The 12,492-nt window shown below is 37.5% G+C and overlaps 1 protein-coding gene across 1 annotated transcript; it reads right to left on the reverse strand.

The window, feature by feature from the left end:
- Window positions 1-291: 291 nt before the first annotated feature.
- LOC148843703 (receptor-like protein kinase) lies at window positions 292-4,718 on the reverse strand. The gene is given in 6 exon segments (XM_088959443.1): window positions 292-407; window positions 410-646; window positions 799-1,405; window positions 1,487-1,544; window positions 4,445-4,572; window positions 4,656-4,718. Coding segments are annotated over 6 exon segments (1,209 nt in total).
- Between the last annotated feature and the right edge of the window lie 7,774 nt (window positions 4,719-12,492).

Here is a 12,492-nt window from a genome sequence, read left to right on the forward strand (position 1 = left end):
TTTGCACTAGTACAAATGCATGGGAGTGCAAATGAAAAAAATGCAAATTCTCGTTTAATTGTGTTTTGGGATTTACTTTATTCTGCTTCATGTCTTAATTTATTTCATTTGTAATGCAATCAAATGAAATAAGTTAAAATTTGAAACAAGAATTGGTCAGAATTTACACTTAAATCATTTGCACCGTCACAGTTCCACAACATTGCAAATTTATTTGCATTGCAACCAAACACAGCCTATGCTACATTAATTGATAAGAAGAAAAAATAAAGAGCAAGTTACCAACATTCTTTAAAGACTATTCTTTTTTCTTCTAGCATGGAACTTAGCATCTACTAGCTGCTTCACCACATCCCTCATTGTGGGCCTCTCACGTGGCTGTTGTGCTGTACATTTCAGTGCCACCAAAGCACCTTTGTTACTTCTTCTAAGACAGAGGAATCCAAGACTTCTTCAATGAGGCTTGGATCCACAATGCTATTGATAGACTCAGTTGTACTCCAAATTGAACTTACCCAATGGACTATGCCTGTGTCCTCGGGAAATGAAGTATCAAAAGCCTTCTTTCTGGTTATTAGTTCAAGCAAAACCACACCATAGTTGTAGACATCTGATTCCTTGTTCTTTGCCACTTCATATGAAATCTCTGATACAAACCACAGAAACAGAGTCAATGAAAATTTTACAAATAATTTCAAGATAAAAGGGCAGAAAAAAAAAAGTGAAATGTGATTTGACATAGAAAGGAAGAAAAATGATAACAAAAAGGAAATAAAGCTAATATCCAAAGGGACATACCTGGTGCTATATATCCGATGGTGCCCGCTACTGTGATGGACTGATCTGAGGCAGAAGAATGATCCAGGAGTTTGGCAAAGCCAAAACCATAGATATGAGGCTCCATCTCCATGTCCAATAGTACGTTATTTGGTTTGATATCTCGGTGCACAATAGCAGGATTGCAGTCATCACGAAGATAAGTTAATCCTTGGGCAATTCCCAGTGCTATCCTGTAACGCACTTCACACTTGAGAACTGGAGGTGGTTTTATCACATGTAGAACATCATGGAGGCTTCCATTCTCCATGTATTTGTACAAGGTCAACCCATAGTCTTTCCTCAGCCAGAAATCTTCCAATCTTACCAGATTTCGGTGTCTGATCTCCCCAGCAGTCTGGATTTCCCTAATCATTCTCTCACTTGCTTCTTTATGGTGTGAAAATGCAAGTTTCTTTACCGCATACAATTTCTCTGGACCCAATACTACTTTGTAAACAGTCCCATGGGCTCCTCTGCCAATGATAAATCTATCATTCAGATTATCAGTGGCCTCAATCACTGCATTTAGTGAGAGAGTTGAACCTTCACCAATAGAACTTTCAACTTCTGGTTTTGATCTTCTGAACTTGAAAAATACATAACTCAACAAAAGAATAACTGGAACACAAAATAGCTATGACCCAATAGCTATCAATGAAGTCTTTACTCTAAAGCTCTTCTGATCACCGGATCGATGACTACAAGGCATAAGATTGTTGTTCATGCTGCAATTGGAGCCATCAACAAGAAGACAAGGAACACAGATTCCTGGGTTCCCCAGGAATGATGAAGGAGAGGACTTTAGCAACTTAATTAATGTATTTGGTACAGGACCAGTCAAGAACTTCCAAACTTCCTGAAAGATTGTTGTGAGATATATCCACGCTTACAATCTTATTCAACTTTCCAATCCGACATGGCCCAGGAGGGGTTATGGGTCGGGCTGTAGTATGTTCTGATTGCTACTTGACATGGCCCATTTTACAGATCTACTTTCAGTATTCACACTTAGAATCGACACTTTTGAAAACCGTTTGGATCGGTTGTTGTTAGGTGTTCAAGTTTAGTTACTAAACTGAAAATCATACTAACCAAATCAAATAAATTAATGTGCTTATTTGGTTTTTGGTTTGGTTCAGTTTGATTTGTATAAAACATTTTTATGTTTTTGGTTTGGTTTGATAAAATTTTTCAATTGAACCAAATTGAAAACCAGGGTTTTAAAAATCAAATCGGACAGCAAATCAGTCAGGGATCTGGTTTTTGGGTCGAACAGTTTGATCGGTCAAACCAAATGGATCACCTGACCAGACCAGTTCTAGTCTGACCAATTCCTGGTTTTTCTGATCTGACCATCCAGTCCGGTCCGATTTTGAAAACTATTGTAAAAACCGAATTATCAGAATTCAAAGCTGATTAAAAACTCAGCCAAATTGATTTAATTTCGGATCGGCTCAGTTCCATAAAACACTCTTGTTGTTTGGAATTGGTTGAAAATCCAATGGCCACTCATAAATTTTGCACCAGGGAAATCTGGGTGGACAGTGGTACACTAGTGGTGTAATGGTTGAAGGTGGCGGTAACTGTCCAGAAAACCAAACAAGTCATAGAGATCATTTTTTGCTTTTCGGGAAAATAAATTTTCATAAAACTTTTATGAAATGGCTTGGACTAAAAAGGGAATCTTTTATGAATTGACTTTTCAATATAAAAACTTGTATACCTATATCTCTTTAGTAAACATATATAACAGTCATACCTACTACTTCATTAATAGATACATATTAATTTTATTTTTGCTATGAACATAATAAGAATAAATCTAAATATTCAAATATTATATCAAATAATAACAATGGAGTATATTTTAGGGTCATTTATTAGAACACCCCATATAGTTTTACAGATTTACTTAAACTTATCCTATAGTTTTCATTTTAGTAAAACACCCTTTATAATGTGCAATCTATTGACTTTTTATTAAGAATTATTTATTTTGCCATCTGAAATTAGTAATGTAATCACCTAAACTAAGTGGAAAATGTTCTAGGGCATGGACCAAGGGTTGTTCATTCCAAAAATACTCCTTAAATGAGTGAAAAATGTTCAAGGGCATGGATCCATTGTTGTTTATTCCAAAAGTATCCCAAACACTTTTTTGTATAGAAAAAAATTGAACAAATGAAAAAAAAATAGTGGTTGTCCTTATTTTATTAGGGACAAAAACAACATTTTTGTTTTTAGTTTACTTGATTAAATTTATTTGAATGGATGTTTCATGTTTGGGTTAAAACTTCCATTTCCCACTTTCATCTAATGGAATTGAGGTGTAAAGTGGGCCATGCTGGGCCGGAACGGTATGGCCCATGGGCAGCCCGCCCTAAAGGCGAGCAGTGTCGTGCTGGCCCGCAAGCCACCACAGGCCGTGCCGTCATCCCCGTTGGAAATTTTGGGGGTTGGCCCGACACGGCCCAAGCCCAAGTAGGCCTGCGTCGTGCCGTGTTGGCACGCAGGCCTAGGCCGGGCCAGGTTGTAGGCCATGCCATGGGCTTGGACCGTGCCAGGCTAGGCCATAGGGCGGGACTTGGGCTTAGGCTGAATCGGGCTGCATTGTTTTTTTATTTTTTATTTTTTTAATTTTGATTTATTTTCTAAGTAAAATTGTAAAACTAAAATATATAACTTTATTGTAAACTTTTGGAATTAGAAACTATTTAAAAAATTAAGAAATGATAAATCTAAGTTATTTAATACATAGATGAAAAAAATACTTCACCAAATTGAAATAAGAATGATGGAATAATAAATTGGAAGAAAAATAGGAATTTTATTTCATTTAAATTTGAACGATACAAATTAGTGAATTACAAATACAATGATTAGATCATTGCATACTTGGATGAATGAAATATAAAAATGGAATAAATTAATAAAATATAAAAATACAATATGGTTACAAATTGAAAATACAAAATTACATTGTTAAAAAATATATCAAATAAATTAAATAAAATTTAAAAAATTTACAATAATTTGAAAAAATGAAAAATTCTACAAGTAATCAAATTCATGAATCATCATTCATGACTTTTATCATCTGCTTCGGGTGAAATGTCTGGTGTTGTATCATGCCCTCCTTTGTCTTATAATCTATCTTCTACATCTAGCTAATCCTTGAAGCATATGCACACCTCTATGCTCTCATCGTTCATGCAGTTTCTTTTGTCATCCAGCACCCTGGTACCTTCACTAAAATAAGACTCCGATGGAATTGTAAACACTAGAGGGGTTAGTAAATCATGTGCCATGGCGGCGAAAATTGGATAATTTTTTGAGTGTTCACTCCACTAGGCTAAAATATCAAAATTATTTAATACTTCACCTAAATTAGAAAAATTTGCTTGCAAATAAAAATTAAGTTTAGTAAATGAATTTGTAATAGAAAACAAATGTAACAGATTGTGATGTTGGGCAATGAGAGAGGGAAGAAAACACACCTGGAGTTCCAGTCATATGATCGGAGGCTCTAGAATCAATAATTCAGGGATTGGGTGTGGATGCCAGACAAGTCATACCTGAGTGTGCAAGAGTGGTCGTGTTCTGCTGAGATGTGCCCTAAACAAACATCTCATACTCATCACAGGGAATATTCATCATCTTCTTACCAGTAGCATCTGTGGATGTAGAAGTTATCTGATCAGCTAAATGACTCTCTTGCCTGGAGCTACTATCACTAATCATGACATGATTGACCTAAGTTGAGAGTGGACCATGCAAGTCATAGCAATAATTAATGGTATGTCAATCCATACCATAGTATGTACACCTCCTCAAACCTGAACTATGTCCTCTGCCACGGGCTCCCCCTGAATCTCAACCTCCAGTACAACCACTACCATGGTTATATGTAGGTCCACTACCACCACTCCAGCCATATGCTGGTCCACTACTATCACTACGACCAGACTGAGTTCCCCGAGCTCCACCTCTAACACCATGGCCTCTGGATACTACAAAGGCTAATATATCAGAAACATTAGGGTTCTCGAAAGATCTAATGGAAATCCTCCTAAGTCGAGCAAACACATTTTCTAAGGAAGGGAGAGCTGACCCTCCTGAAGGGTTGAGAGATCCATCACATGGACGCCCAAAGATTGCGGAATAAGGGGCGAATTTCAAAAATTTTTTCTCTCCCTTCAACTGGGAATCACATTCCCTATTTAGAAAATCATATTTTCAAGGATAAACCTTGACCCTTAAACTGAACCAGATCTGAACCAAAAGGAATGGGAGAGAATGATACCTGATACGGAGAAGCAATATCTCCCAACGAAGGTGTTCACGCCCAAGGAAGGATCCAAAGACTGCTCCCATTGAAGATGGCGCAGTGTAGGATGGAGCAGAATCAACAGTGTTCTTCCCCAAGAACTCGCAAGAAACAGCAGGATGGAACGTGAGCATAGCTTCCTTTTCAATCATTTCTCAAAGAATTGATGTCAAGATCCAATCTTGACTTTTCCCACAGCTGGAGATCGAACTGGCAAACAGGGCGGCAAGAGCAGGGAGGCGGCAAGAGAGTATTCGCAGGGTGCAGAATTCTCTCTTCTTGATTTCAGCACTAAAGAGGATCTGATGTGTTTCTTGGTCTCTCTCAAGGCTGCCGCCCCCTCCTTCCTTTTGTTAACTTGAAAAGATCAGCTCCTAATCCCATCAGGAGGTGCTTATCCAAATCATATTTGGATCAGCCTTCTCTTCTAATGATAAGGATAAACCCTTATCTTATCTGTAGATTAGATTAGTTTTATCCTAATCTTATTAGGAGGTTTCTAGATCTGAATCACATTCAGATCTGTACTCTATGAGTGGATAGGATTAAGACCCTATCCTCACTGCTAATCCATCTCAGAATTCGCCCCTTTAATTAACTAAAGCTTTATCCTAATCTTATTAGGAGGTTTCTAGATCTGAATCACATTCAGATCTGGACTCTCTGAGTGGATAGGATTAAGACCCTATCCTCATTGCTAATCCATCTCAAAATTCGCCCCTTTAATTAACTAAATTAATAGCCCAGTTCAAAATGGGCTTTAGGCCCATTAAGCTTATGTGCTCACTTAACCTTCCTAACTGCTGCCCAGTTGGGCTTCCTTGTATGGCGTGGGACCCAAGCATTGATCTACACATCAGCCACATGGGTTCAGCCCAGCCTTTGTTACAAGGCCTGGTCGAATACACTGTTAAAGACAGTGCACCCCCTGAAACCCATCAAATGGGCTCTATGGGCCCAACACTTACCCTAAGTGGTCCCTAGGCCAAACCACCTTGTAACACCTAGGGACTGTGGGCAGATGCAAGATTAGCCCATCAGGTATTATCCTCAATGGTCTTACACTTAACCTCTCAGCCCATAATGATCATACACTGCCCGACAAGAGAGGACCTCTCCCTCGGCTGCAAGGAACAGTGTTGCACTCTCCACTTATATGGATCCCAGGAATTAAAACCCTTTTGCAAACATTTTAGAAACCATAATATATATACTTTTATATCTCATATAAAATATACTTTGCAAAACAAATTTCAACGGTTGAAATCGGCTACCGGCAGTCTTGGTTTCCAACAGTGAGAGTGCATCCCCGATCATTACCTTTGTCCGACAAAGGGGCTGATCCTGTCACTATGATCACCCACTCAGATGAATTCTCGGATTGTCCCAACATACCCAGGTTTTGACCCCCAATAAGGATCTCACTGATTGGTACATCAAAGACAGCCCGATCCGACACCTAATGCAGTATCATAATCGAGTCTAGGGGTCGGGTGTAACTTTCCAGTTTTGCCCATCAATCTCCAAGGTCCAGGGGAATACTGGAAATCTGGTCCAGTTCAAAGATTTAATTAATCCCACACTGTATGTGCCTAGGGTCTCACCCCGGTAGCTGAGACAAGCCACCCCAACCGACTTGGTGGCACCACAGTGTCAGCCTTGTCAGGATAGGTCTCCCCAGACCGACCCACTGGCTATGAACATTCAAAACTAACACGAGTCTCAATAAGTGTCCAGTTTAAGGGTAATACACAAAAACATACCAAGGGAACATGAATCAAATATGTACTTTTATTCATTTACAATAAACTCATAAAGTACATCAATTTTGATTGAAGCTAAGGGCATACAAAACTGTCTAACACCTCCTAATATCTGAGCCCGCACTGGTTCATACTCAAATTTCAGCCCCACCAAAAATCGAGTCACATCAAGTTGTTCTCTCTGTTGTTACTAAATTTTGACATCAGAAGTGAGGGGTGATAAATATTCAATTCATTATGAATGTTTCTCATACTAGCATAGTACTCCTCAAGACTCTGATTACCATGTTGTAGATTAAAGTATTCTTGCTCCCAATCAGCATACTCATGAGAATCGGTGAAGGGTTTTTCATCCCTTATGTGTTTCAATTTCTTCTTTGCCTTAAGAGGGACTTCTAAAGAGTTATTCCAAGGTACATAATTTTCTCTATTCAACTTAATGGAGGTCTTTTAAACATTCAAGTAGTCAGTAGGAACTATCACACTAGTCTTGCTATCACTGTTGTCTCCCATTGCTGAATTTTGGTATTGCTGAATTCGGCAAACTGCACATTAGACCACACTTCACACTGAACACATTGGTTTCAACACTTACTATTGCTGTAAACTGCACTCTTTACACCACAAACCCTACCTCACGACTACTTGAAACTTCACCACATTGTTTGAGGAACACTCCCCCTTCGAATCACACTAAAAAATGCACAAACCTTAGCACACTACAATTTGAAATCCCACCATATAGTTTGAAACAAACTTATCATTTGATTCACACCAAGTAAATGCATAGAACCTCTTACCTAATTACCTGAAAATCAAACCACACAAGGCACCCACTACACCACACTAATCAACCCTTTTTTCTTCATCGATTAGGGGAGGGCTTCTTAGAAACCGCAGCAACCAAACACGAACACCACAACTGAAAGCATAGAACCTCCAAGGGAAGAGGGCAATCACTCCTTTTCAGCCCTTTCCCTTATCTCTAACTAATGGTGAAGAAAGCAAGAGAAAACCCTAGACTGGGTGCGTAGAGAACAGAATTCTGGGCAGATCCAATTTGCTTAATTTGGCTTTGATACCATATTAGAATTTGGCCTACCTGTTAGACTGATAACAGTCAAGGAAAAGAGAGAAGAAAGAAAGAGAGAAAGAGAGAAAGGAGAAGAGTAGAAGAGAAGACAAGGAGGAAAAGGTATGGTTCGAATGAGAGAAAAGTCAACTCTCCCATTCGGCCAGATTTGTTTTATATTAATAAAATATTGTGGAAAAGTCACATGTGCCCGTACTTAAGTTGGGGGCATTAGATCTAACATAAACTTACACATCAACACCTAAACATAAGCACAAGACAGAAATACCCCTATATACTCGACACTAACAGACATCAAATGCATCAGCGCTAACATTAATACTACCGTGATGTGATTGAATGTCATCTATGGTGAACATGTTGGGGAATCAGTTTTGAGAAGGGCTGGCATTTTTTTAATTCTAAAAAGATAAAAATTAATCTAATTCGACTTAACTGGATTGCTGGATCAAAATCCCAACTTGATTTCAACGATTGAAGCATTTCAATGTCCAAGCCTCCCGAATTGAGATACTTGAGCTAGTTAAGCAAGCCTTCTTCTTGTTGAAAGTTGAAACTTCGATAAAGTTAAGACTTGAGAGTTGGAGAATGCAGAATCAGACAATCAGTTAATTAGAATTTCTCAGATTGCAGATAGTTGAGAATGTATGAGTATGAGAGAGAGAGACAGAGAGAGAGAGAATTAAGAGAATTGTTGAATTGGTGGAAGATATGGCTATTTATTGAACATAATTCAATTGTCCAAAATACCCAAAAAACTATATGTTATTTAGTTGTTGGGAGGGGTATTTTGGTCATTGTAAAGTTACTTATAACTTTACCCAAAATGCCCCCTAAACTAGTTGTTATATAGCTGTTGGGGGGGGGTATTCTTGTAAACCCCCCAAAAGCTGAAACTAGCCGTTGGGCTCCTTTGGGAGGGGGGCTCAATGACTATATTCCCGAGCAGGCCGAGCACAGCCCGTTATGGGCCTGGTGGCCCATGCTTCTTGTCGTGTCGCGGGCGGCATGACACGTGCTATCATGCTGTGTCGTGCCAGCCCATGGGCCTCGAATCCCCGACCCAGCACGACATGAACCTTCGGGCCAAACCTGGCACGACTCGTTAGTCGTCATGCCGTGCCAAGCCAGCCAGTCCAAAGTCGTGTCGGTTGTGCCAGGCTACATCACGTATTAATGAGAGACAAAGGTAGTTTTCCCTTCCTCAAAAGAGATATTTAAAACCTTGACAACTACAAAAAGATGTCTATTAGAAATACAAAAGTTACTATCAAAGGTTAACGGGAAATACTCGAATCCTATAGAGGACTGCCCTAGTCTTTGGTTGACAAGAAGGGTTGACGATGACAATGACGCTTGATTGATAAATTACAAATTTCTAAAGGATAGAAGAGGACTTGGTGAATGGGATGAAACTGACTTAGAATAGGGGTCTGAAACGAAGGAAATTATTTTGAATATAAATTTACTTAAAGTAACAGAAAATTTTAAAATGTAAACAATATTTTAAATATGTTGTGATATTTATATATAATATAAATAATATTATATATATATACAATAATATAATTAACATGAATAAAATTTAATATAATAAGGGTCGGAATGGGGTGGAGACTTCATTTCCCATCCTCGACCCTGACCCAGCCCGATTGAGAGTTCCTATTAATTCTCATCCTCATTCTTGCACATTATTAAGCTAAGTAGGTCGAGTACACGGCAGGGATGGGAAAAATTGCCATTCCTTATATTTGACCAATATTTTACAAGAAATCAATATATGGGAAGAGGCCTATTGAGAACCCATGATGCTGAATTAATACAGTTGACTTTTTTTGTATCTAACAATGGTTATTAATCAACATATCCTGATTCCTGGAATCTCTTATCCCTAGCTAATGCATTATAATTTAACTAAGTACACCAACAACATTCGTCTACTTTTTCCACAGTTGACTTTTTTTTTTTTTATGCTTGAAATTAAATTCACATTAAGTGAGGAGAAAAATATTTACTGCGATGCTACAAATTCTATAAAGAATTAAGGTTCAGACTTGAGAGTCCTATTATAAGCAATTTGCTGATTCGATTACACGTAAAATGACCACTCATACTAAAGCCCAAAGAGCTGAAAATTTTGATTCCTTATTTTGTCGTTATTCTTAGTCAATGCATAGTGGCTGAACTCTTCCTTACGTAATGGCCTTATCTGAAGAAGGAAGCTCAGTAATTGGTGGCCTTTCTGCAAATCTGTGGATCTGATGCATGGCACCAGTCTAGGTTCCTTTTCTTTGTTATGTAGGCTCCCGTAGACATAACATTTGCAGGATATAGATCTCTCAGAGTTTCGCGCAGTGTCTGAAGAAGTTTTCTTAACAAGTTTCCCGAGTACAATCAATCTTCATTTAAGGATGAAGAATCAATCTTACCATCTCTATCTTCTCTTCTTATACTCATCTCTGATCTTCTACACAAACATGGCGGCCAGGGCTAAATACGACAGAAATGTCAACACCATTTCCTTGTTTCATGTTGGCGTGGTTCTTGATTTGAATTCTTTAGTTGGAAGTGCTGTTTGGAGATGCATTGAAATGGCACTCTTGGACTTTTATGTCATCCATCCAAGTTATAGCTCGAGGATTATACTCCATTTAAGAGACTGGAAGGGTGACGGCCACTTCAGCACAGTATCTGCGGGTATGTAATTGTATATGTCTTTGTTCCTTCCACTTTGATTTTTCCCCAAAGGGATATGGTGTAGGGCCTATAAAGCTCTTTTTTCTTCCCCAATAAATCTTAACCTAAGAGTCTGCCACTTAAGCCGTGATAGCTATTCCTTTCTTTTCTGAGAGCATATGTTATCACTGAATGAATCATAAGTACCCACCATGTTTGGCCTTGTTTGTTTAATTCAATTTCCATTTTTATGTATTCATTCTTTTCAATAATAAATAGAAATGAGCAGAATGAGATGCTATGAATCATACACTTTTTTTTTTCTAGAAATATAAGTTATTTTTGTGTTAAGAATGAAAATAAATTTTGAATTCGTTACCAATTTCATTTTATTCATATTTTATCGACCGAAATAATAATATATGTATGTATACAAAACTCAAAACCCACACCAACAAAACAAAAATCAACCATGTAAACACCACATCAACAACATAAAAAGGAAAAGAAGATAAGAAACTAAAAAGGCTTTTGCATGTGGTTGCATACAGAAAAATATAGAAATAACTTAAAGGAATTGTTATTTTCAAAAAATTGTTAATAGAATAATATTTAATAAGGATAATATAGTAAGAAAGTGTCACGGGCCTCACCCCATTGTCGGGCTGAGAGCTGTGGTTGACCCTGAGCTGTAGTGTCGCACACCGTTCAAAAGGGAAAAAGATTAAAGAAGACAAGAGAAAATGATGATCGATATCTTCATTGGGGGATAATGCCAGAATATATAAGTGTAGGGCTGTTCATAAGAAGGTCCAACTTCACCAAACCAACAAATCTGGATCGATTCAACCTGAGTCAGCCGAGTTTTCATCAGCATGGGTCGGTTTCGGGTTGTGCAAATTCTTAAACCGATGATTCGGGTTGGTTTTGATTTTTACACAAGAAAATCGAAACCGACCCGAACCGAACTGACTTAGTTCCTAGTTCAAACATGAAGTTCTAAAGCCCATTAGACCACCTAGTTTTTGAATGGTTGCAAGAAACTTTGGATTAGTGAATAATGATTAATGAACAACTTTTGTGATTAACTTTTTCATTTAAATTTTATCATAGGAGATGGCTCATAACAACAAACCAAATGTGGCCCTTGTTGCTTATTAAATTGAGAACTGAGGCCCATAACATTCATTAATCTTTCCCATTCTTGTTTTGTCAAAAGTATTTTGAGAGTTCAATTCATTATAAGAGTCAAGGCTCAGTTTGAAAAGAGTATAAATACAAGTATGTACAATATAAATAAATAAAAAGTAATACAAAATATAAGGTTTTGCATTCTACATATTTGCATTTACACTCCTTCAAAACTAAGTCTAAAGAAAAAAAAGTAACCAATCACATATCTATTTACCTTTTCAATTTTTGAGGTTTTACATGGTGTACTAATATTTAGACATTTCTTTTGACAAACAGAACAGAGATATTACAGAACTTAACAAGACGTCAATTGTGACTTTAATATCACTGGTTCATTTTTGTGATCAAATTTTGGGGATGTTTAGTATGAATGGTGTTTATCTTATAATCTTTTTGTATTATTTTGTCTCAAAAATTAGGACAAAATCTGATTTTAACTTATTTTTTGACACCTCAATGCCATTAGGTGCCATATAAGTTAAATAGTAAAAAAATGTCCTTGAAAATTAAAAAAAAAAAAAGTTAGTTTTAGCATTTTTATGATAAATGGCTCTCGTGAAAATCGAGAGACACATTTATTCGATAAATGCATATATGGAGCTGAATTGACATCGGTGCTC

The sequence above is a fragment of the Nelumbo lutea genome, chromosome 8 (genome assembly GCF_056320005.1).
Source record: "Nelumbo lutea isolate HS-2025 chromosome 8, American lotus-T2T, whole genome shotgun sequence".
Classification (NCBI taxonomy): domain Eukaryota; kingdom Viridiplantae; phylum Streptophyta; class Magnoliopsida; order Proteales; family Nelumbonaceae; genus Nelumbo; species Nelumbo lutea.